At 40.7% G+C, this 25638-nt stretch overlaps 2 protein-coding genes across 4 annotated transcripts in view; both read right to left on the bottom strand.

The window, feature by feature from the left end:
• The window catches only part of cacnb4a (calcium channel, voltage-dependent, beta 4a subunit), a 30786-nt gene extending 21033 nt beyond the window's left edge, over positions 1-9753 (bottom strand). Inside the window, exons 1-2 of one of the 3 annotated variants that reach the window (XM_035174632.2) lie at positions 9365-9753; positions 7380-7463 (exon numbers count right to left, since the gene is read on the bottom strand). In XM_035174632.2, the coding sequence (XP_035030523.2) occupies positions 7380-7463; positions 9365-9427 (147 nt within the window). In that variant the 5' untranslated portion in view covers positions 9428-9753. Of the gene's footprint in view, positions 1-1830; positions 2233-7379; positions 7464-9364 lie in introns of those variants that run through there. The other 2 variants (XM_035174631.2, XM_035174633.2) reach the window with 2 other exon arrangements.
• A 1781-nt stretch (positions 9754-11534) lies between these two features.
• stam2 (signal transducing adaptor molecule (SH3 domain and ITAM motif) 2) lies at positions 11535-25548 on the bottom strand. The gene is made up of 14 exons (XM_035174145.2): positions 25375-25548; positions 23534-23618; positions 23262-23337; positions 22164-22259; positions 21825-21971; positions 19035-19101; positions 18586-18784; positions 17965-18059; positions 17740-17822; positions 16253-16340; positions 16073-16127; positions 15655-15802; positions 14199-14365; positions 11535-13911 (listed from the first exon to the last, which is right to left on the bottom strand). Exons 1-14 carry the CDS (start codon positions 25412-25414, stop codon positions 13722-13724), a joined length of 1536 nt encoding a protein of 511 aa, XP_035030036.1. The 5' UTR covers positions 25415-25548; the 3' UTR covers positions 11535-13721.
• Positions 25549-25638: the final 90 nt, after the last annotated feature.

Genomic DNA, 25638 nt, shown 5'->3' with positions numbered 1-25638 from the left:
ACAACAGGAAACAGACTTAGGCATTTCTGGATTGCGGTGAACTCTTAGGGACGCAAAGAGCATCTCTATGGTTCCAACAGAAATTGTCCTTTGATGAATCTCTGGTTCTTTCATAAAAAAGTCCAAAGTTTTGGAATAAGAAGGTGAGAGAATTCAACTCCAACGACCACTTTGGCAGGAAAAATCCACTATTTGAGCTTTAAAATCACTTTCATGCCTCACTTACAAACTGACAGATTAAAGTAAGTGACTTTTTGAATACTTACACTTGATTAAATCCTTTTGTTTTTGACAGAAAATTAACACAAGCAGATTCTTGAGAGCTGTACTCTTCCACAGCCACATCAGGCTGCTGTTTTCATTTGAAAAGCTCTGAAAAACCCACTGTACACACCCGCTCAGCACCACACAGTAACAGTACTGCGACTATATGTAGTAAACAGACTTATAAGAAGGTGGATTTGCCATTTCGCGGAAACATGAATCCAAGTGAATAAATCGGTGTCAGCTGGATGAGTAAATAAACCGTTTGCTTGCAAGTTCTTTAGATCAACTTTTTAACAGGCGGTGATAAGCCAGCGTTGTGTCACAATTGGTTTAAATAGACAATCCTAACCACATGTGGAGCTGTTTCATTGCTTGGGCTCTCCTGTTTCCACATGAAAATACCTCGATGCACAAAGCCTCAGACCTCGACCTCATCCAACATCTTCAGGATGAACTGGGATTCAAACCCTATCACCCAATATCAGTGTAGGACCTCACTAAAGTTTTTGTGGCTGAATGGGAGAAAAACATGGTGGAAAACTAGAAGGAAAAAACGAACACACCCTTCTACCAAGTTTAATGGAAATCTGTTAAGTGGTGTTTGTGTATTCTTGCAAACAGACTAATGGACTGGGGTGCAAACGCAACATAAAAATTAACTGATTCTTCAAGATGCAACAATCAAAAGTGCTTCTTTTTTTTTTTTTGCTCAAACTGAACCTCAACCTTGCTCCTGCTGCAGAACAACTGAAAAATCTCCTCCACCTCCCGTCTCGAAGCAGCACCCGGGCGTCAGGTGGAGTTATGGAAAGGTCTTGACAGATTCTGGCTCAGTGGGATTCCCTCCTCCCCTCCACCCAGCAGCACCTCCTGCATTTATTGATCTATTTTTCCACTACGCTGACACATTTTTATCCCACAGATGCCCGTCGATAATAATGTTTGCCTCTCTGCATCAAATATGGTTATATCCACGCGTCCTGGAACCTGTGTGTGTGCGTACAGATGAGAATTTATATTCAATGGCACGGGAATGCATTTCTCTACCTAGTGTCCGTTCTCGTTTACAGTTGCTTGATATGACTATGGATGTTGGTCTATTCTGTGAACCCTGATGTAGAGCGGGATGTGATGAAGTGAGAAAAAGACAAATGCGGCCACGAAGGAAGAAGGCGTCCTCCAGCACTGTCGAAAAACAAGCTGCTGCTGGGAATCACATACACATATATAAACATCCCCTCATGCTCACAAACAGGCTTCCATGCATACTGGCCATTCATGCATATGCAGCGATGGTGAGGGAAGGCTGTTAGGATCTGCAGATGCTCAGTCCAGACAGGAGGGGAGAGCTGTCATCTGATGAGCAAACTGTACAGTTGGTTGACTGAGGAGCACACTCTCTAAAACACACACACCGACACACACACACCCTTCCCCCAACATCCTCCAACTCCCCCGAGAAAAGTGCACGTTCAGCCCACTCAAGACTCAATGCCCTGTGTGGGTGTTTACGCGGGGGATCAACAGCAAGGCTCACAAGTGTCAGACGCCCCGTCCACTCACCGCCTCCGAGTCTTCAAATCCATGTAGGTACAAGTTATCGTACATGGAGGAGTGAGATTCCAAAAAGCAGCTTGTCGATGCAAAAAATATTTAAAAAAGGGGAGGGGGGGAATCAACCTGCTCCAGAGAGGATGGATGAAGATGATGATGATGAGTACAGGCGGGGGTGACAGAGCCCAGCAGCCGTCTCTGTCTCCACATGAAGGTATGATCACAGAGCAACAAGACCTCACCAGAGCAGCAGCAGACAGAGTAAAACGAAAAAGGTGGAGCCCTGTGTTTTCCCGCTGCTGAATTGGATGCTATTGCCCCCGAGACGAGCGAGTGTTGGTTCCCATTATAAGGCAGCCTGCTTGTCCCCAGAGGCAGAGCAGACCTGGCATTTCATCTGCCTTCCAAGCTCAGATCACACAAGCCAATCCTCCCTTCCTCCAGCACCGTCTGATGACAGAGGTGGGATGCGGGCTGCTGATTGGCCGGCGGAGGCTACGCTCGGGCTGGTTGACTGTAAGTGAGGAAGAGGCATAAAGGGGAGGTGGAGAGAGGCAGGGGGGGCAATGGGGTCCGCAGCCTGAGAGCATCATTAACCAGCAAGCTTTGAATTCAGTGTGTGTGTGTGTGTGTGTGTGTGTGTGTGTGTGTGTGTGTGTGTGTGTGTGTGTGTGTGTGTGTGTGTGTGTGTGTTGTGTGTTTGTCTGTGTGTGTTTGTGTGTGTGTGTGTGTGTGTGTGTGTGTGTGTGTGTGTGTGTGTGTGTGTGTGTGTGTGTGCTCTTGTACAGATATCTTTGTGAGGACCAGAGTCTACAAGCTACTGAGTGAGGACATTTTGGGAAAGTGAGGACCTTTTGGCCTGTCCTCACTTTGTGACCCATCTTTAATGGACTGTTGGGGATTAAGACTTGGTTTTAGGGTTAGGGTTACAATTAGGTTTAGGTTTAGGTTAGGTTAATGGTTAGGGTTAGGGTTAGGTGGGTGTGTGTGTGTGTGTGTGTGTGTGTGTGTGTGTGTGTGTGTGTGTGTGTGTGTGTGCGTGTGTGTGCGTCTGTGATGCTGATGCTGCTGCTCTGTTACAGCTGCTCGTGCACGTCTATAAAATCAATCTATGAACGTCTGTTACAGACAAACTCAATGAAAAGCTGTAGTTTGATGCTTTTATGACCACGACTGTTAAACATAATCACTGAATAATGGAGGAGTGTAAAGATGTATTTGATCGATTCATAGTTTACTCATTCTTTATGGAGCTCCTAGTGATTAATTCCCTCGTTTTACCAAACATTCATTATAATAATCATGGCCTGCATGAACTTGTCCTTAAGTTAATGTATGAAGGCATTTATTTGATTAATAAATTGTGTTTTTAAACTGTGATTCAAAAATTGATAGTAAAAACAACTGAAAAATGTTTCAGTGGTTGTCTATATTAAAGTTTAATATCAGTGTAGGTATTGTATTGGCTTGTTAAAAGTTATTACTATTATTTTGGCTGTGTACCTTTTACATAGAAAGTTCAGATGGAAAATAATGTGTATTTATCTTGTTAAATATTTCTAAAATGATCAAATATAGATACATTAATCAAACTGGTATTTTATGCTTGTAGGATCCAATCCAAACTGTGAGATTATGTTTTCTGTGTTCTGTCTTCAAAAATACAGAAAGAACAACAGCGCCCTCTCCTGACAAAACACGTTACAGCAGCTCAACCTCCTGCTGATGCATCTTCATCAAACCTGCGTCAGTTCTTTTTTTGTTTGTTTTTCTTCCTGTTCCACAGTCATCAGATATTATATATACTATCAAACTACTCATCAGATACTGACGTGTCGCACCTCAGCAGTGTGTGGGTTCGTGTGCGCGTGTGTGTGTGTGTGTGTGTGTGTGTGTGTGTGTGTGTGTGTGCGTGTGCTCTTGTACAGCTATCTTTGTGAGGACCAGAGTCTACAAGCTACTGAGTGAGGACATTTTGGGAAAGTGAGGACCTTTTGGCCTGTCCTCACTTTGTGACCCATCTTTAATGGACTGTTGGGGATTAAGACTTGGTTTTAGGGTTAGGGTTACAATTAGGTTTAGGTTAGGTTAATGGTTAGGGTTAGGGTTAGGTGTGTGTGTGTGTGTGTGTGTGTGTGTGTGTGTGTGTGTGTGTGTGTGTGTGTGTGTGTGCTGGTGCATAAAGTAACACATCAGGCCTATGTTTTTGGGGAACGCCTAATAGACAAATAGAGAGAAAGAGAGAGAAGGAGCTTATTGGGTATCTCAGAAGATGCAGGTCAACATGGGATTCTGCAACAGTTTGGGAGCTTCATTCACTTCAACGTTCAGCTTCCACAAGTCAAACACTGAGTTTAAGATTGAGACCTTTAGTTTCAGGGCCAGGTTTGGAAATATGACGAGATGTAAAGTAAGGATTCGGGTTATAGTTGTGGCTGGTTAACATGTAGTGGCTGGAACAAGCCATCAGGGGACGATTGATAATCGACAATCCATTCATTATCCATACCACTTATCCTTTGAGGGCCGCAGGGGCGGGCTGGAGCCAACACCCTGAGAACAGGTCACCAACGCATCACAGAGCCAACACACAGACACAAACTACCAATCACACTCACATTTATGGACCATTTAGAGATGTTGATTTGAGCCGGGAACCTTCATAGTAAAGCAAATACATTTTCTTTTTTTAGATTTGAAGAATTTGTTGTTTATATCTGTTTTATGGGATTTTAATTGAATACTTTTATGAATATCTATGACAAAATCAGAACTCTGACGGTGACATGACAGGAATTTATCGCGATTTATTAAATACTGAAAATACCATATCCATTAATAGAATTATAATGAAAATAATCATGTGATTACTTGTACAACACATCCGTGGACACTCCAGTGTTTTACTATTCACTATACAGTATTTGTATAATATTCACAGGGTTACTTTCTTGTTAGAAGTTTTACTCAGAGTGACTGGAGGGCTAAAGTTCATTGTGCCAGTTGTGACAGCAGTGGCCGTACTCCTGCAGTAATTCATGCATTAAACGGCTGCTGAGTTGAGCCATGTGACCTACATAAGAGGGATTAGCAGTGTGAAGACGCTGCTGTTTTATCAGTGTTTCTGGCTGCAAGCAGAAACTAATTCTGTTAAGGGAGCTTCGCTGCTTAATGTTTGAGTGATTCAGAAATTAGACATTTCTGGGTGGAAACTGTATCTTATTTTAAACTGGGCTTTCAAATTTGTAATTCTTTTCTTTTAATTTAGTCTCTGTGTTGTTTTTGACCGTGTGCAGCATCTTGAATCCACCTCTGTGTCTGAAAGGTGTTTTATAAATAAAATTGTCTTGCCTTGTGAGCACCTAGTGTTTAAATAAAGAAAGTACTTCCTGCTGAAAAGGGAGCGGAGCTGCAGTTTCCTGCTCATCCACCTTCCGGGCCCGACCCCTGTTGTTAAAGGGCACCCGTTACCATGGATACGTGGGGGAATCAAAAGAGAGCCACTTCTCACCTGATGACGACCACACCGGTGATGACACATCACAGCGCGGGTGTTGAGCGTGTTATAAGGAAAAGTAACGAGTACGAGGGAGTATGGAGGTTGTTCTGTCTTCAGATTTATCTTTTTACATTTTTATTTGTGTGTCAATTAAAGATGAAGTTGACCATTGTATTAGGGACTGAGCTACACTCAGCAACTTATTTTTAGAAGTTTAAGTATATTTAAAAGAAAAAGGAAAAAAAGTTTATTTATACATAAATACATATATATGTGTGTGTGTGTGTACTGTGTATGTATATGTACTGTGTATGTGTATGTATATGTGTATGCATGAGTATATGAATATGTACTGTATATGTATTCGATATGTATCTGTGTACTGTATATGTATAAGTATATGTATATGTGCATGTATAAGTAAATGTTCTGTATATGTATATGTGTATATATAAGCTTATGTATATGTACTGTATATGTATATTATATGTATATTAATATGTAAATGTATATGTGTGACCTGTAATTCCTCAGTACTCTAATACAAACAGCAGCCACAGATACAAGCACTGACACTATCATAAATCACATCTGGATAATAGATGACGTGGGGGGCTCCGACCTGATTTATTTTTATTTGACTTCAGCAGATCTCCTCAGGGAGACGTGTGGTGTTGGCACAGGCCAGAACATGATGGAGGATTCGAGGTCATGGAGAAACGAAAGAGGCAGTGACAAAGAAAGGAAGAAGGCAGCCAGGTGGAGGTGTTGGGGACAAAGGTAACCAATGACAAACTACCCTGGTGTCGCTGAACGGCCGCAGCAGCCTCAGTTCCCTTGGTTACTTGTTAGTGGGATGTCAAAGTCCAGGCTAAGTCCCTGCCTGTATTATGAATTACAGAAGGGACTTCATACAGGATACCAATTAGAATTTGCTTAACAGTGGCACATGTGAAAAGAAGAATTAAACAGGCCCTTTCCTGATGAATTAAACATGGCTGCTCGACGCCTCCTGAGCAGCTGAGCGGACTCAATTCCCAGGCTGGAACAAATCTAGGCCATCGGTTCCCTTAACTACACAACAGTGAACAAAAGCTTGTGTCTGCAACACATCGTCTGACCTCCTGTACCTTTCTTCACTTCTCACTTGACGCTAAAGTCCAACTTGTGTGAGTGAGACTGAAGGTTCTGGAACGGTTGAGGATTGGGGTCAGAAAGCAGCAGTGGTGCAGCAGAGCCGGAGCGCTCGCTTTCTCAAGTCTCTGAGACTTTGTGACATTTCTAGCACAAAGACGGAAAAACACACCTGCTCAAATAATGTTTCTGTACGATGTGATGACACACTTTACATTCTGGCTAAGGAGGTAGAGCGGGTCGGCCACTAACCAGAAGGTCGATGGTTCCAATCCACATGGGCAAGATACCAAACCCCAAATTGCCCCTGACAGCTGTTCTGGGAGTGAATGGTGTGTTTTAGTTTTTTGATGCTATGAAAATGAGGTGCGACTGACTTTCAACGGTTCCATGTCCCATCTGCTAACATGGAGGGGCCCCCTTTATGAGCTGTAATGTTGTCCATCTTTATTTTTAGTATTGTTACCTAAATCAAAAAGGTTTATCGTCAGTATGGTGGCCACTATGGGACAACAAAGACCCAGTTAATCCAATTCAGTTCTACATTGTACTCAGTATAATGTGGACTTATTCAGTCTCAGTTGTACTTAGTAGGACATTGTTGATAATTAGCGAAGTTTAACTCGCTCCAGCCAATTTCCTTTGATTAGAGATATTTTAGAAATTTTAATATTGCAGTATTGAAAGTAAAATTCAATCTATCAAAGCACAACTTTCATTTTCAACTTTCATTGTTATTTCCTGATCCATATCAGCCTTAAAATCTTTGTATCAGTCAGATTCCCATACGCTGACGTGATCATATTAGAGCTAAAAAGGTTATAATAGGCGACATGTTTAAAACCACTGCATTTCATCATGTTGATATAGTTCAATAGCTGTTGTCAGCTCCAGGTTGTTGAAAGGAAAGCGACTTGTGACCCACCTGTCTGAGGATGAAGCTGGTGGACGTGGTGCTGCCGTCTGACCTCTTCAGTCGGCTGCGTCTGGAGTAAGTCCCTCTGTTTCCCTGGTGACGTTCAAACAGACACAAATTCACTTCCTGTATTTGCGACCCTGTTATTGTTACAGCTTCCCCACATTTATCCCTCACTGTCTTCATACACTTGCTCAAGGGCACCTTCCTTCCAGCAGCCCCCATTTAACCCTGCGTCTCGGCCCCCGGGTTGGCAGAGCTCTTTTTCCAGCTGCCTCTTGTCCTCTGTGATGACCTGATTCTATGAACTTCATCAGGCTGTCATGCACCAACATCCATAACACAGACTCATGATTTCTGACCTGATTTCACAGGTAGTTTGTTTCTGTGCCTGACGAGCCCGTTAGCAAACACTTCATCTGATGAGGAACGATGTGAAAAACCAGGAGGTGAAATATGATAAATGACTTTTCTATCTCTGTATCTGCCGCATATTGTCCTCCTGAGGCAATGGAGCATATATTGAATATATTTTATATATATATATATATATATATATATACTGATAGTACCTGATTTATGTTTCTCCTCACTTTCCTACTTATTATGTCCATTATCATACAGTGGAACCTGACCGATAAAAAAAATTTATGATTCCTAAGATGTTGTTATCAAACCTTTATGATAAAGAAATGTAATTGAGGCTTGATATTACAAAGTTTACGTTTTATTATTAATAACTACACAAATACAACCAAATATATAGAATTTACGTTAAGAAAGTGTATTTTGTAAAATAAAAGTTTTCATATAGGAGCATATCACCAACCTATACGCGATACTGATATATCTATAAAAGGGTTCATATTAGACATCGGTCGTGAAAATGGCTTATAAACTTGATTCAGATTTCCCAAGGAATCCAAAGATGTAACAGTTTGAACTCAATCTCTACATATTTGCTTTTTGCGTGACTGATGTACAGTATATTACTACTGGCACTATAACAGTAAAATATATATTGATTAGCATCCGTGTTTTCAATGTATTGTATTGTAGCCTTTATATAACCTCTCATCTTTGCCTCATGGTTTATGCAACACTGCAGTTTCCCAGCAGGATTGATTAAGTATTTATCAAACTATTAGGACCGGACACAGTGACCATTTATTTCATATGATGATATGAATCATACTGTCAGACAGAGTGAGAGTTATCCCAGTATTCAGTATTTCTGCTAACCCTCCAACATTGTGGTCAATATTACAAATCAATATCGGCCTGATTTATGGCTCTCCGGGTTTTGCATCAATATGGTGACACACATTGATCCGTCAGGTATCTAAATTACTGCATCTGCCAACAGTGTCTATATTTCTCACAGAGCTTTACCAATATATCAGTCGGCAGATAAATATTGGCAGATATGAGCCTTTCACAGACATTTTGTTGTCAGTGTTCTTTGCCGAAACTGAAACTATGTATATATCGCAATTATTTGGTTGTATTTGAGTTTTCATTTTCTTTTTAGTTATTCATTTTTAGTTATTCAAAATAAAGTTATTGGATACACTGTAAAATGTCAGGTTACAGTCATGTTTCTTTCTTTCTAACAATCTATCTATCTATATATCTATCTATCTATCTATCTATCTATCTATCTATCTATCTATCTATCTATCTATCTATCTATCTGTGCAGCAAATTTTGTTTGAGAACTCAGATCAATTTCTTCTCTGTAAAAAGTGGCCTGGGACATTTCATACACCATGAGAGGAACTCCATCAGAAACGGTTTAATAATTTAACACATCATCTCAGGTTTTTCAAATCAGCACCTGATCACTAAATTAATGGAAACCCCAGAGGCTCGTTAGGGAAGATGAAGCATTCAGCTCCAGTTAAAAACTGAGAGAGCAATCCATCAAGAGAAGAAAGAGAAGAGGAGAGGAGGAGAAGAGGAGAAGAGGAGAAGAGGAGATGTTTGCCTCCTACCTGGAACACAGGCTTCTGCACTCCCTCTCCTATCCCGTGACGGGTGTAGATGTGCCGGGACATGTCCGCCAGCTCGTCGGTCCAGGGCGGAGGCTGCCGCTCGGCCCCGCTCCACTGGAAGTGCTGCTGCTCGGGCAGCGGACAGGGAACCACCGCGGGCTCCAGCTCAGCTCCGGGTCACCGCAGCAGCAGCAGAGGATGGAGAGAGAGAGAGAGAGAGAGAGAGAGAGAGAGAGAGAGAGAGACAGGGGGGACGCAAAGATGGCTCCGGCTGCTGGAGAGGTGTCCTGCTCGAGTCTCTGCAGCAGATGAGGATGGAGACTGTGTTTGCTTCAGATCGGATCCTCTGCTGCCCCTCCTCCATCCTCCTCCATCCTCCTCCTTCCTCCTTCCTCCCTCCTCCATTCTCCTCCTTCCTCCTTCCTCCTTCCTCCTTCCTCCTTCCTCCTCCTCCATCCTCCTCCTCCTCCTCCATCCACTCCATCACACAGGACTGTGGGGCGTCCAAGGACAACAACCTCACTGCAGGAGACCAGCTTAATAATAAATACACAAATAATACAATCTAAATTAACAAGTAAAAATAAACCTCCAACAATTAGAATAAGAATAAGAAGACCAATAATAACAATAATAAAAACAATAGTAATAGTAATAATAAACATAATAATAAACATAATGATAATGATAATAATAATGATAACAAGAAGAAGAAGAAGAAGAAGAAGAAGAAGACAATAGTAAAATACATTTATTTATGTCACCTTTCACAGTGCTTTAAAAATTTGAAGGCTGAGTGAAATGTATTAAGTTGTATATGGAAATATTAAATATATAAGCCTCATACACATTGATCCATGCTCATTTAAAACCCATTTAACAAATAGACATATATGGTTTAACTTGCCACCAGCTTTTATGTCTTCTACAGTGACTGTTTTCAGTTTTCAGTCCACATTCCCATATTATTTCAGTTCATAGCCCAAACCCATGCTCCATCTCCGTTAACAGGATACTTTGCTGTAGTTTCTACTGATAAATCACATGTATGTTCTTGATTTCCAATTTCTTTTAGAAAAATTGCCATATTTGTTTTTCTCCATTTAATCACTGCTTCTGCATCTTCGACTAATAATGATAAAAATGTATGATTTGTAAATGTATGATACATTTGACTTATCTAACAGTTTTAACAATGCAGTTTGCATAAGTAAAGAAGTAAAGAAGATAATTAAAGACCACGTGTTATTATAAAACAAATAATTTCAAATGCTTATAAAAAGCCCATCATTGTGATAATTAGTTGCCTTAAAATGTCTTAAATATAAATAGACCATGTTTGAATATAGGCCTATTAAAAACATTTATAGTATATTTTGAAGATTTGTAGGTTCAGCGCTGTATTCTTCTACTTTCAAAATAAAATACGTTGGTTTTATAACAGCAAACTCACCAGGACAGACAACAGATGATAAAATCTCCTCCGTCCTCCTCAACACACCAAACTACCAGCTGTGCTGTTTACAGACGAACTCGCTGCAGGACAGAGGAACGTCTTCACACTGTGTGTAACCTGGAAAACAGCCTGTGGTGCCTGGAACATCCCATCAACAGCTTATACCTGCATGTTTCCAATATAATAACACTGGCATCCAAAGATCCCCAGTGCACGTAGAAACTATAATAATAGTCATATTAATGGCTCATGCACCACACAGCTGGTGATGAGTGCAGGAAATAGAAGAACCTAATTAAGGAGACAGTTACTATTTTGATCTTAAATGAGCAAATGTAATTAGACATATGTAGGAGACTGGAACGGCCCAGTAGGGCGCATACAGACGTAAATTCAATCAACCTCCACCGAGTCCCACACTCTGAAACTCAGTCTGCTGAATGTGCTTGATTTTTTCATCAAGATCCATGAATTATTCCCTGGGAAATGGGTAAAAATGTCCCAACAATAATAAGAGGAATAAAAGTCCTTGATCTGCACCAACATTTAATGCGTTCTTCCCTCACCAATACTGCATCTTTCCACCAAGTTCCATGGAAATTGGTTCAATATATTTTTCGTAATCCTGTTGATGAACAAACAAACCAACCGACAGACATGGGTGAAAACATAACCTCAATGGCAGAGCTAAAAGAAAACACAGAGCACTCCAGCCACACGTCATTTTTTTTATTTCAAAGAATATTTATATGTTTGCTCTGTTACAAAAGCAGTTTTTTTAAAATCCTGGATAAAGAAACTTCTCCTGGAATATTTTAAATATACAGAATTATACATATCCAGCGGATTCTGAGACTAGAATTACTCGCCAAAGTTCTATCTGTGTCATTCCTTTGATTCTCTACAGAAAAACAAGGCATCCAGTGGTAAATAAATGTTTACAAAGCTAAGGTGCAATGTCAATGTCACTGACAAACCCAGGTATTTTACATCTAATATACAGTGCCTGTAATACGAGGCGCATAAAGGAAACAGACAGTTCTGGATAAAAAATTATAACTACGGAGCGACTGCAACAGAATTGTAGATTCTATTAGATTCTATTTTTTGATGAAACAACAGAAGTTAAAAGCATGACGTCTCACTTCTTTTTCTTCATATTAACAACAAACATTTTGTTCCATTTACATTTTGCCAGGACTTTAAAAGAAGGAGCAACCGTCACATATTCTGAAATAGTGTAAATCACATATGAACAATGCCTCAATATATATATCTATATAAATCAATGTAGGGGCAATGTCATTGAACGTTAGAAACCCAAGTCGACAGCTTCTGCTAAAGGGAAGAGAGCCCAGGGATGAGGACGAGCGGCAGAAGGGTAGTGACATAACAATCATGAACAGATGGAACATTTTATCAGATTAATAAACACACAAAGAGATCAACTACCTGTTTCTTAGTTCAACCTATAATCTGACGTTGCAAAAAATCGGTGTCATTCCACGAGAGAACTACCTGACACGTACAAACATGCAAAAGACATAAATGTACACACGCACACAAAAGTATCTCCAACGCATTACAAGGCTGTGAGTTGATGGAAAAGCAACGTTTGAACCATTTGGACAAATATAACTGTTAACATAACAGATCTGTGCTGGTGAGGAGGAGGAGGAGAAATGAAGCACCAGGCTTTTTAATAACTGCAACCTGCGAGCGCCTGCGACTCGTCCCACAGATACCGTTATATGCTGACTTGGCAGAAAGACGAGCTCTCGCGTCACAATCCCAGTGTTTCGATCCCTCAGCGTCAGGATGAACTGTACCTGCCCGAGGATGAAGTCCGCGATACGTTTAAAAACAAGATGGGGATTTAAAACTTAAAGAGAAGCAAAACATTTAGGGCCGTGTTCACATGAATGAAAACGCCATTTAGGTGTCCAATGGCGTTCGCTAGCATATGGTGCATGTGATGGATATTCAGTGTGTGGCGTTTCCAGTTGTATTGACTTTGCAAAGTTGTGTTTTTTCTCTGCTTGCACGCCGTCTTTATGGGACGTTCAGCCGCATTTGTCCGTCACCTGTCTAATAAGACAGAAGACATGTGACAGAAAAGACATGCATCAGTTTTGATCAATACATCCGAACCAGCCACGCGTGAGGGTCACTTTCAGAGCTGCAACCCGAGGGATATATTTGATCTCTTGTGTATTTTATTCCCACCTGATCTTGTATGAGGCTGTAAGGGCAGCAAAAATAACTCGAGTGCACAGCAGCACTCTGGACTGAAGCTGCAGCTTAGCGCGTTGCTTTCGCTTCACAGCGGCCAGTGAGATACAATAGCATATGTTTACATTTATCTACATTAGTTTGGACATGGCCGGACCCTCTGTTACCACTGAGGAAGATGACATGCTGCATGGACTCCGAGGAGAGAGGACTCGGTTATAGTATCGAGTGGGAGTAGCTTTGTTTTGTGTTTAACTGGGGATTGTGAAAAGCTCGTTTCCATAAAGCGAGATAACGTCTCGCTGACTGCACTGATGAGCAAAACCAACTCTTCTCCTGTGTCGACCTGTGATGTTTGTGAAAACCAGTGTCAGTCAACCAGGAAAAAGAAGTAGAAGAAGAAGAAACTCCTGGCGCCATCTTTAGCATCATATACAGCAGCCGAGTGCAGACTCAGTTACACAGCAGACCTGCATCACACACCTCAGTTACTTCAACCTTCCCAGGGTGTGTTCACTCCAGCTTGACAGGAATGATCCTAAAGCAGCTATCACACACACACATAAACACACACATACAAACGCACACACTGTAAGCCAAATGAACACACAGCCAGCAGCTGAAACATCTGAGGTGGGTATGAATCTCAGGTCTGCGGTCACTGGAGTTTTACAGCAGCGGCTGTTGATAATACGTCGTCTGCTGCTGCTGCGGAGCCTGGTGAAGAGGAGCAGCCACAGGATAGGAGACGGGAGGCATGCCCGAGTTGTGATAGGTCGGTATGTCCATGGCCACGCCCCCCTGAGGAGGGTATGGAGCTCCTGCAGCTTGGTTCATGTACTGAGTGTTCATGCCACCGCTGCGAAGAAAATACAGAGTTGACACTTAGTAGCAATAGAAAATATATGAAAACAGTGAGCGACTAAATCTTTGTTACATGGACATACTATGACAAAAGGGACTGTATTGAAAATGATACACAATGCAAATCATAGAACATCTGGATCATCTATAATCTCTCAGATGATACAATATCTTGTTATGTCCGGTTAATGCTGAGGTTTTGAGCCACATGACGGGACACATGTCAGTGTTTGTCTCTGCTCCGAGAGCCGTACAGATCTTCAGTTTATTATGTCCTCTTACCTCATGTAGGGAGGCTGAGCAACTTGGCAGTTGGGCGGTGCTGAGACATTGGGGGGCAGTGAATGCAGAGGTGCGGGCTGGTCGCTGTGGAGATTGTAAGGCTGTGCGGCAGGAACCTGGGGCATCCCTGGAGGCAGGTAGGTGGCGTTGGCTGGTCCGAGGTAGCCCTGAGCAAACAAGAGGGAACATAGGTCTGAGAATTACCAACATGTCTACTGAGGGCTCTCATAACAACAGATATGCATTCAGTATATATACATTTACATTCAGTTACTTCAGAGTCCAAAACAACTGCAGGAAGTCACTCAGAAATAATCTGAAACATTTTGTAAAATGCAAAAAGTTAATGTCCTCTTCCTCTGTCAATGGGCTGACAATAGTGATACTAATAAAAGAGAAGTCTGTCACTGAATGTCTGGCTGCTGGAAGTTAAATACAAAATGTATCTATTTATAAATTACCATTATTAGATGAATTAAGTGAACAGTGTTCCAGTGAGTCAGCTAGTTTTGCTGTGTTATTTTGCATGCCTTCAAAAGATGCAAGAAGAGCACAACAGCTGCTTTGGGAGTTTATATAAAAATAGTACCAGGATTTCATTTCAGTAACTTCAAGTGTAACAGAATCTGTGTCAGTGCAGGTGTGAGAACAAGCTGACGTCAGTTTTACTTTGCTCTGCAGATACAAAAAAAAGATGAAGGACGGTGAAAAATTAGCAGCACTCTGTTGTGGGTCTGTCCACTGAAGTGGACATCTTTCAAAATCTCGGGGGGGGGAGACAGTGACATCAATAATTACAGGAAACAGCCCCTGCCCAGAAAAGCCAGGCAGCCTGCAACCCTCCAGAGAGGAGGAAAAGGCTGACTAGTGTCACACTATCAGTCAGGGATGCTAAATCAACCATTTTACAGGACAAATACAAAGTACTTGACTATAGAATGTAAGAAAACATGAGAAAAATTATTTTAAAAAGTACTGCTGTTCTGTATCATAGTCCTTTACATTAGTCCTCTGTTATGACCATGAAAACCCACAACTGTGGGTGTCTACACAGTGCTGACACTCAAAGGATTATATATTTATTAATGCACAGATTTTCAAACAAACATCTCTTTACCACAGAAAATGTACAGCTCTTAATGTTCTAAACTTTGAGTCAACATTGACTGAATCCACTCGTTAATTATGTACGACTTCCCTGCTGCTTTCTAGTGATTCAGCCCGCTTCACTGGAGAGAGAGAGAGAAAACGGCAACAAGGATCCTGAACGATTTGTTTTGTTGACCAAGCATAACTGAATTCGAGAGAAATTAGGCCTCAATTCACCATCATGTGCAAGAGCGACGTGTCATTTAGACCGAAGACTTCATTTCCTACAGCTTCTGGCCTTCGAAACAGTGACTCTATCAATACGATAAATAAATGTTAAAGTGGAACTTTAGGGCTTTTTCCTGACCTGCATGGCCACAGCTGAGCCGGTTGGTGCGTACTGCGGCTGCATCTTGGAGTAGGTTGAGTAGAACGGAGCCTCGTTCATGAGCTTGTTGTAAAGCTCCAGAGCCTCCAAAACTTTCACATTCAACTCTGACAACTCTGAGTGTTTCCTGCAATACACAGAGACAGAGATGAACATCATATCACATGAATGCACATCTTTTCTGCATGTTTTATTCTGTAAAACAAAAGTTTTGATGTGGGAAATATATTGAGAAACATATAAGCAGAAGCTGATATGTCTGTGAAAGGCACATATCGGCCGATATCGATAAATTGGTCGGGCTCTATTAGATAATCTCAGTCACCCAGCTAGGATTAACACATCAGTAGAGATTGTTCTGATAAACATAAATACTTCACATCTTTCTTCACAGTACCTGTCAATCTCCTCCAGCTGCTCATCAATCATCGGGTTCATCTGTTCACACGCTCCTGTTCAATCAGATATTTACAGTTAGAGAAGGAGGGAACAAGTTAGAAAGAAACTGTGTGGATCAGACTCTCTGCAGTCGTCACTGGCACCGACACTAGATTTACAACAGTATTGAGGTTTATACCCTCCAGCTGGATCAGCTCTTGGGGATCAGGAGTCAGGTTCGCAGGATCTGCATTCTGCAGCAGTGCCAGCGTTCTGTCCATCTTTCCCTGCAGAGTAAAGAGAGCAGGTTTGGGTTAGCAGAGCTCAACTGAACTGTATATCGTCACCTTCCTAAAATAATGGCCCAAGTCATTTTTTGACAAAAATGATTTTTTTTGCCTAAATCATCTCCTCATGATGCTGGCCACCTCTGGTAAAATCGCCTACATCCTCGTTTGAACAGATCATGGGATGCTACCCCTGTAGAATAATGGCCTATGTCAAGAGTGTGACTTAGGCCGTTTTATTTTGCCTAAGTCAAAAGACAATGTGACTTAGGCAATTTTACAAGCTTTTCAAGATGGCGGCTGCATCAAATAGAACAGAAATCTACCTAGCCGCTTAAGTTATTTCCATGATTCAGGGCTCGTCCCCTATTGGTAAGTGATGAGGTTTACTATAATATAGGCTAGGCTATAAATATTGCAGTTATTCAGTCTTTTTAGTCAGCAAAATAGCTAGGTCCATGAAGCTAGCATTTAGCAACGAGTGGAAAGGCTCCAGAATCTGTGGCTGTTACAAGTGATAGCTTTCTGTTAACTCTTTTCAAACAATATTTCATCTACAGTTTTTGCTCATTTTTTCCACATTACATGATCTAATTAAGAAAGATTTGAATACTGTATTGTAATCTAACAGCTAGAAATTATGTGTATAACTAAAAATTACAAAGGCTCCTCTTTACAACAGCTTGTGCACCCCTAGGGGGGCATGCACACCACTTTGGGAATCCTGATGTAGCTTAATACAAGTGACCACGAGGCAATGAATGTTTTTCAGAATGATCACACATTTGTGACTGTACACCTCAAAAGGGTTGAAATGTTTTTCCTTTTTGGCAGGAGATGCACTTGACAATTCTGACACTGATCGGGCCTCATCCACTGAAAATGACAATGAGGCAGTCGAAGAGATGAAGCAGCATGTACCAGGCCCAGACTCTGTTTCAGATGGAGCAGACAACACTCCCGTTGATGTTGTTGAAGATGCCAAGCAGACACATCGACACCATGAAGAGGACATATCTGATGATGATGATGTCATAAGCGATCCAGACTATACCCCATCCTTTGAAGGTGGTTTGTTGTTAAGGTTTAGTTAGTTTGTTAGTTATGCTTCATTGTTGACAGAGTTGAAGGTTTAAAATTGCTTGTCACAAAGGCATGTTCAAAAATTTGCCTAAGTCATTTATTCCTCTTATGTTACATTATTGACAGACATTGTTATTAGTATGTCAATAGTCATCTATTGTCGTAACCTTTTTGAGTGAAATTATTACTAAATATTATATATTCAATATTTGGTAAATTTTTTTGTGTTTTCTGAAAAACCTGAAAAAATGACTTGGGCCATTAGTTTAAGAGGGTGACGATATGTAAATGTACTTCCAATCAGGAAATGTAGTACCTCATCTATGAAGACAGGCTCAGGCTCAACTTTGGTTTCCTGGCTCATCTCTTCAGCACTGGCAGTCTTTTCAACATAAGCCACTGCAGAGAAAAAATATCAGGTTTGATCAACTGTTCTTAAAATAGTTTCTTCCAGTTCAAATCATGAATGATTCCAAAAAGGTACAAAAAGAAGGCGTTAGAGGCCGTATGATTCATTTTCCGCTTCTGTAAATATACTGACCTGTCTCCGGTTCAGCATTCAGATTAGTTGAGACAAAGTTGGAAGGGAAGAGGCCGACTCCTCTGTGGTTCTCTCCTTTCCACCAGTTTGGATCACTGGGAACAAAAGCATGAAACAGGCCTGAGCTTCAGGGAGTGAGTCACACTGAGCGTCTGGCGAAGGTTTACGCCGAACAAAGACATCACGTTTAATTAAATTTAAAAAAGAATTTTCACCTTATGGTGTCTGCTACAGCTCTGCTCAAATCATTCGCAGTTTGGTTTTATTATATAGAGTTTTATTCAGTATTACAATTTTACATAAGTATTGCTCGCTTTACTTGTGGAGCAAACTCTTCTCTGGCAATTTAATAAATCTACAGTATGTGGAGCAAATTTACAAATGCCTGTAAATCAAGATAGCAGTGTGAAGTGGCTTCATAAAAATATGGTTTATCGTACAGCTGCAAAATTGGACGGCATATAGCCGAGTTAATAAAACTTACAGCCATGCTTTAATATCACTCCTTTGAACAACAATGATCAGAAAGTCTACATCATCTATGAACAGTAAAAATATTAAATTGGTATTTTGAGGGCAAAGAAGAGCTGGTTCTTGATCGGACGTGTTATGAAACTATACCTGTCATCCAAAACCAGAATAACTTCTCCAGCTTTGAAGGTCAACTCATTATCTTCAGCCGCTTCAAAGTCGTACAGCGCGCGCACCTTCCGGGCCTCCTGCCCCGCTCCACCATTGGCGTAGCTTGGGGGGTCGGAGGTCACGGCAAGGGGGCGTGTCTCCACCTGCTGCTTCTGCTCCTGCAAGGACAACTCGATGGCTGGAGGAGGTCAGGGGCAACAGAAGAGAAGTGCAAAGGAGAGGAGTGTATTTGTCAGATGTCCAAACACTTGAGCTATGTCCAGACACAGGATTCATGAATTTCCACTACTCTACAGTGAATAAAAGGAATATCGGTACTAAGTGAAGTCCTGCAAATAAAGTGTGGTGGCTGGAAAATATGTATTTGTGGAAGAAAATTATGCTCAGATGCATTTGACAAAGGTGCGTGTTGTGACATCTCACTTTACCTTTGGCCAGGTCGTCATCAGTAGATGGTTTGCTTACAGCAGGTGTGCTGACCTTTGTGGTCGACCCCTGTGGTAAATAAAGAGAGATAAGGTCAGGTCTCTGTGTGTGTGAATGTGTGTGTGTGTGCACCAGCATGTACACAATATGCAGGAGAGAGAGAGAGTGACAGTGAAGCACTTAGGGACTAGAAGTGAAAAAGAGATTTCTGTTGGCTGTGATGCCATCTGCAGGCCATTTTGGGAATTACATTTTGGTTTGATTTGTGGCTCAGAAACCTTTCTCACTATTTTGTATCCAAGCTCACCAGAGGCATCACGCCGACATGACACTGAGCTCAAAGTGAACAAAAACAAGTCAACAAAGCTGATGCATTACAGCATATAGCAAATCTGAATTTCAGGGTGCCGATTCACAGAGGGCCAGATGAAAGCTGTTATTTAGTTAGAACTCTGTCTGTCTGAATCCTCCTCACATGGGAAGACGACACAAAAATCGGTGTTCGGTTAAGTGTTGATGATACTGTGGTTGAAAAACAACCCAGGGACTGTCTAGAAAGTCTAGTCTATGGTTTATAGTAAGGAAAACAATACAACTGCTCCCCTAAACATGTGACTCAAGTTCCCTAAGACCACTGCTAATAATCTGAGTGTTACAGACCACCAGAAAATACTCACATTTGTATACTGCATATGATGAGGATAGGTAAGGCTTTCAGTGAAACGTGGGAGGGAGCAAGTGAGAGTAAATCCACATGTTTGTAAAGTAACTTGATATGTATTTGAACAGGTATCTAAAATAAATGTATACACAGTAAAAGTAGTAGTTTACAGGTGAAAACACTCTTCTTCATCCAAAAACAGGTCTGTTTATACTATATATACAAATAACCACTCATTTTTGTTACTAAAGATAGTTTTTAAACCTGCGTAGGAAACCCACAGCATTCTAAATTACATTTGTGAGCAGCAATGTCATTTGTAAGGGAATATTGTATAAATCATAAAATACAGACATTTTGAGCATGAAAACAGGGTGGGGTTTTCATTCCATCTAAACGTAACACGCATAACTGCACATGCTGCTGCACACACCCTCAACTAGTAGAACGTGTAGCAAGAACACTAAATGCAACGTGCACCGACAGGCACCAGGAAACTCGTTCGATCAACATGAGTTGGTATCATGTGGCTGTATCACAGCGGGGAGAAAATAAAGCTGCATCCGATCTAAAAATGACCTGAGAGTTAAAAGGTAAATACTAGGAAGCCTTAGCACAGCGTGATACAGACGACCTGCTGCTGTTTATTTAATGGCTCATTCAGATGAAATGTCATACCTGCTGCCTCATGTGCCACCTGCTCTTCATTAAAGCAGCTTTCTCAACTCTGCGCCCCCTTACAACATAATATACAACTCAGTCACTACTACGGCAAAGAGCAGCACAGCAATGAGGAGGAGAAAACCAATTCAATTCCATATTATTCCTTAGCTTTCTCTTTCTACTGTAAAACCATGGAAATGTATCAGTTTAACCATGAACCCCATTCTTCTCCATGACCTGTTCTCTCTTTTATTAACACATGGAACTTGTTTATTTGCCCTTTAAGAGGGAATCAGTGTTAGGAACTGTGTTTATTACAAATTCACAGTGCACTGTCCTTCACACATGAGAAAAGCAAAGATAGAAAATGTATTGTGACATAAAGCAGACACAATATGCGTTTATGATTTACTTATTAATGAGTATACTTACTTATTAACTTATTTCACTCTTAAAATACAACTACTGAAAGTCACGTAACAACTTCAGACTATTCAATGTCTAAAGAAGCAAAGCCCTTGGTAAACAACCCAGAACAAAAGGTGTCAAGCTTTTACAGTACAACAGATAACAGTTAGTGGGTCAACTGTTTTATGACAATATGAGGACAAATTCCAACTCAACCCTTGACACATGAGGTTGATACATAATAAAATCACACAGACGTCAGAGAAAGAAGAAGACAGAATCCAGTTCACTATGACCACAAAGTCCTGATCCTGGGACAGACACACACATATGTATACCCACAGAATTATGTGAAATATGTGAGCAGGAAATTCCACTGTAAGCTTGGGCAGTTCAAACGCAGACAGACCAGCTGGTCTGCAGTGAAACCACAATAACAACCTCATGCTAGACAGAAAGGATCCACACACTTATTTTGTTATTGTGTTACATGGACTGTAACTATAATCAGACGTTCAAATTCGACTCCAAACAAGGTCATTTATACCAAGTTTTAAGTCTAAAAGTCCACCAGAAGTGGCTAAGCTAGTGGACATTAGCATTTCCAACGGTCCCTGAATGCACCTCATCGGAAGATATCAGCAGACATTTACAGTAACACGGTGTACATGACCTCGTTTCGAGTTGAATATGAATGTCGGCGCTTCCAGACACTTGGATGACACCACAGGAGCAGTGTGGAGGCATGTTATGGTTTTCTGTTGTTTTATTACGTCTGAAGAAGGAGTCACCATTGACTTCAATCGTATTGGATTCTGCTCTAACAAAGTTTACCCCTGAGACTCCAGAAGTGTTTTGTTGACTCAAACACTTCAAAAGAACAGAATTATTTTGCTTTTGTAAATTTCAACCTTTTTGTCCATCGATAAGTATAATATTAATTACAATAAATGTCTTATATGTTTATGTTTCAGTGGTTATGTTAGCTAGGTAAGCTGGCATTTGATGTGAACTTGCTTTGTGTTATGTTCTTAAAAAATTCTATATTATATCAACATACCTGTGCAGATGATGAGGGGAAACTGATGCCGTCATCTTTCAGAGTCTTGATGGTGGCGCCGATGAGGCTGAGCTGTGGATCCTTCTGGAAGCCTTCTGCCCACTCCACCATCATAGCCTTTAGCTTTTCACACACCTTCGGGTGAGCCTATGAGGGACACGCACAAGAACAGCTGGGTTACTCTCTCCTGTGTTTTCTCCAGGGCTCTAACCGAGTTAATGACTTAACTGAAATGCTGCAGATTGAAGTTATGTTCCTGCAACTGTTAACTTTCTTCACAGTGTGAGGAAGGACGTATGTGACGAGATATGGTTGAAAAGTAGGAATAGAGGAAAATACCCTGCCCAGCACGGTCCGTACTTCAGTGGCAAACTCCCTTGAACATATTTCCAAGTGGAATATTTTGCCACAGTTCGACACACAAGCGCCCATCAACTGCAAGAGAAGATTTAACAGCTGTTTATATGCAAGAAAAAGATGGTTTTTCAATTTAATTCCAACAAGGAAAAAGGATTATTCTACCACTCATTAGTGAATTATTCAGAGCACATATTAATGGCTGGTGGAGCTTTTGTAATTATAAATGGTTCCAATGACAAAAGGTCCTCGATTGTCTGAATGAATGAGCACAGGAATCTAAAAATAGCAAAGAGCATATTCGCTCATGATGACTCAGACAGAGAAACAGCTCCCTTACTCCTCCAGGTGTAAGATGTTATACTTTCATGTACGGCTTGAACGATGGAAATATTAGATCAAATGCAGTTCATCTGCAGGTCAACATATTAGTCAACACCTACTTCATGAGCCTAAATGGAAAAGAAGTTTTGACCCTCCTCACATCTGGTGAACGTCTGCAGACAGAAGAACCTCTTGGTTGTTTGTCTCAGCGAACCAGATCGAGTTGTAGGAAAAAATGATCATAATCTCACATTCTGTTCGTGAGTTATGGTGATAAATTATGATAAGAAAGAGTTTTTGCAGAACAATATGATGTCACCGTGAAATTGACCTTTGACCTTTTGGATATAAAATGTTAAAACTTCATCATTTCATCCATTTAGACATCTGGAAATGTGTCATAATTAGTGCATTCATTCTTGAGTTAAGGCTAAAAATGTGTTCTGTGAGGTCAGGGTGAACTTTGAAGACCAGGGTCTAATCACTTCATCCTTGAGTTGATGGATGGACTGACAGACGGACTGATGACCAAAATATATAATATCCATCACCAACATGGTTTGTTATAGCCATGGTACTGTACATTAACACCTGAACATAAGATTGAACCCTGGTAGGGTGACAATTCGAGGTTATTGTGTCAATTGTTGCTTTGTGAAGCACTTTGACATCTATTTTATTTTGTAATTACGTTATTTTTGAGACAATATTCTCAATCTGTGAAGCAGAACCATGAAAGAGCGCGAGCAAACTCACATTGAGGGCCTGCATGGAAACATGAGGAACTTTGTGATTGATTCTCTTCATGATGGATCTCAAGCTGTCCTTTGGTCTGGAACAGATGAAAACAGGACGGAATGCATTGTTAGTACAAGAACTACAACAGAGCACAGAGATGCTCCTGCCCAGCACCTGATCTGATAATATGCAAACTCAAAGTCCAATGCAAATGTGCTGTTCTTAAATAAGCAGCTATTTGAACAACAGTGCTGCGCTTGTTATTTTGTTGTGTTATTTTTTTAGCTCACCCATTGGCTGTCGTCCCGATCTTGTCGCAGATGTCCATAATCAGGCCCCAGTCATCTGTTGTGTTGTTTTCATTGGTTGCCTTCTCTGGAAATATATCAAACAGAAGCACATATGTTCCTGTGAGAAAATATCTTTGCTGGCATCGTGGCTGTTTGTCTTCAAACATAATGTGTTCATATGCAGACATGCCAAGTGTTAAAGTAATGAATAGCTCCCATGTTTTAGAACGGGCTAATGTACTGAAGTCCGTCAGCATTTCACAGCTGGGTCACTCCCTGTCAATTCATTACACTTTTGGGCCCCAGATCTTAATGACATTTTTTATGCCGATTTGGTCACATGAGAAACCTATTGCACTCAAACTTTATGTGTCTTGAATCCTAATTAAGGGCGTTAACTAACTAACTAACTAACTAGATTCTTTGGGGGAGGAGTCTGTGAGTTCAACTGGCCACATCTCCCTTAATAAAAGGTCCCAGAGAAATGATTCTTATATTGTTTTAAAGCTCTTTTCCAGCTCAGTATCTATTTAAACTGTATAGTATCTTCAAAAAATATATATTTTATATTTTCCCATAAGTCAGTTTATAATGTCATTAAGACCTCTAGACAGTTTGGTCTTTGGTTTTTGAGTCGTTGTTGGGATATTATTACTTTTCTCTGTTTTATTGTGTGAACCTGCAGGCAACCCTAATGAAATATATTAAGTCAAGATGGTAAACCACACAGATCTTAATGCATTTTATCTTGTGATCATTTTATTAGGTGCAAAGCTTAACAGCTGCTACACTAATTAAAATGCACTAGTGCTATTTTCCCTTGACATTTACTTTCGTAATCTTATATAAATGTGTATATATTTGTGTGATGGTACTGGAGGAGGTCTTTTTTGTCAGGTAAGGAACCAACTGCTGCTTTGTAACATGTAAGCATGAAATCATTCAAACACACATTTCTAGCTCATATTAAAATGTCACGAGACTCATCCTCACTCTGTAACAGTCAACTAAGCATTGCAGTGGATTATTGTCTGGGGATCTAACAACTGTGGTGTTAAAGGGGTGTGTAGGATAATGGCCTATAGGAACTTGGCATGACGTTTTAATCAAGACAAGTAATCTTCATCGCCCATTAATCTGAAGAGTATTTTCTGACTTGTTCCAACAATAAAATATTAGATAATATTGGTCATCGTGAATCCTTGAAGACCAGAATAACATCTTTTAGATTTAAATTGCTTGTTTTTAACGTTTAAAACCCTCAGATATTCACAGAAGTACAAACAAAACAACACATAAACAACACATTATCAAAATAGTTGCTGATTAATTTCCTCCCATATGACCCAAATCCTTCAGACTTCCATCTGCAACTTGTGATTCTGTTCATTATCAATTAATCTGCTGGTCATTTTCTCATGAAATTGATTAATCGTTTAGAGATTGTAAACCTAACATCTTGGGGGTTTGGATTGATTTAATATAATCGATCGTTTCTGCCTCAGACTTTGGGATAGTCTGACTATTTAACAGATATGACGTGATTTGCAGGTCAGGTGATCCAGTACATGAGCCCAGTCACTGTTTACATGAATCAGCCTTAAAGTTACCACTCAGTAGTTTATCCTGGTAAAAATCACTGATCGATACATATATCGGAAAACAATGACGACCTGTCAGATGTTGAGAGACACATGAACAAAGTGAATCTTGTGGATTTACGGATGTTGTTGTGGCTTAAACCCTGAGTAAACCGACGCTAAGCTAAGCTAACGTTAGCTCCCGTCGATAGCTTCCCTCTGACACAGTGAAAAGCACAACGAAGAAACAGCTTCACTCACCGACATCTTGGTCAAACGGGTTTTGGGCAAACAACGGCATGATGACGACTTAAAAACGGAGTCGGATAGTTCGACGAGAGGAAAATGTTTTGCTGCGCAGACTTGACGTTTCACCTAAATAAATAATTTCTCTTCCTTGTCCATTAAACTCGCACCAGTTGCTCTTCCGGTAACTCGGCTGCCTTCAACAATGCCTGAACAAAAAATTGCAAAATACGTAAGAAGAACATTTTTGTTTTCATAGGTTTAGTGTTTAAATGTTTT

This window comes from Hippoglossus stenolepis, chromosome 13 (assembly GCF_022539355.2).
Source record: "Hippoglossus stenolepis isolate QCI-W04-F060 chromosome 13, HSTE1.2, whole genome shotgun sequence".
Lineage (NCBI taxonomy): Eukaryota > Metazoa > Chordata > Actinopteri > Pleuronectiformes > Pleuronectidae > Hippoglossus > Hippoglossus stenolepis.
The sequence above is the reverse complement of the archived record's forward strand: the minus strand, read 5'-3'. Positions and strand labels throughout refer to the sequence as shown.

Excerpts from the sequence above, each read along its gene's own strand:
- stam2 (XM_035174145.2), bottom strand. The coding sequence starts at position 25,414 with ATGCCGTTGTTTGCCCAAAACCCGTTTGACCAAGATGTCG. Across the intron at positions 23,338-23,533 it reads ATCGGGACGACAGCCAATGG|ACCAAAGGACAGCTTGAGAT; the intron begins GTGAGCTAAAAA and ends CATCTGTTCCAG. Across the intron at positions 19,102-21,824 it reads TCCCCTCATCATCTGCACAG|GGGTCGACCACAAAGGTCAG; the intron begins GTATGTTGATAT and ends TATTTACCACAG.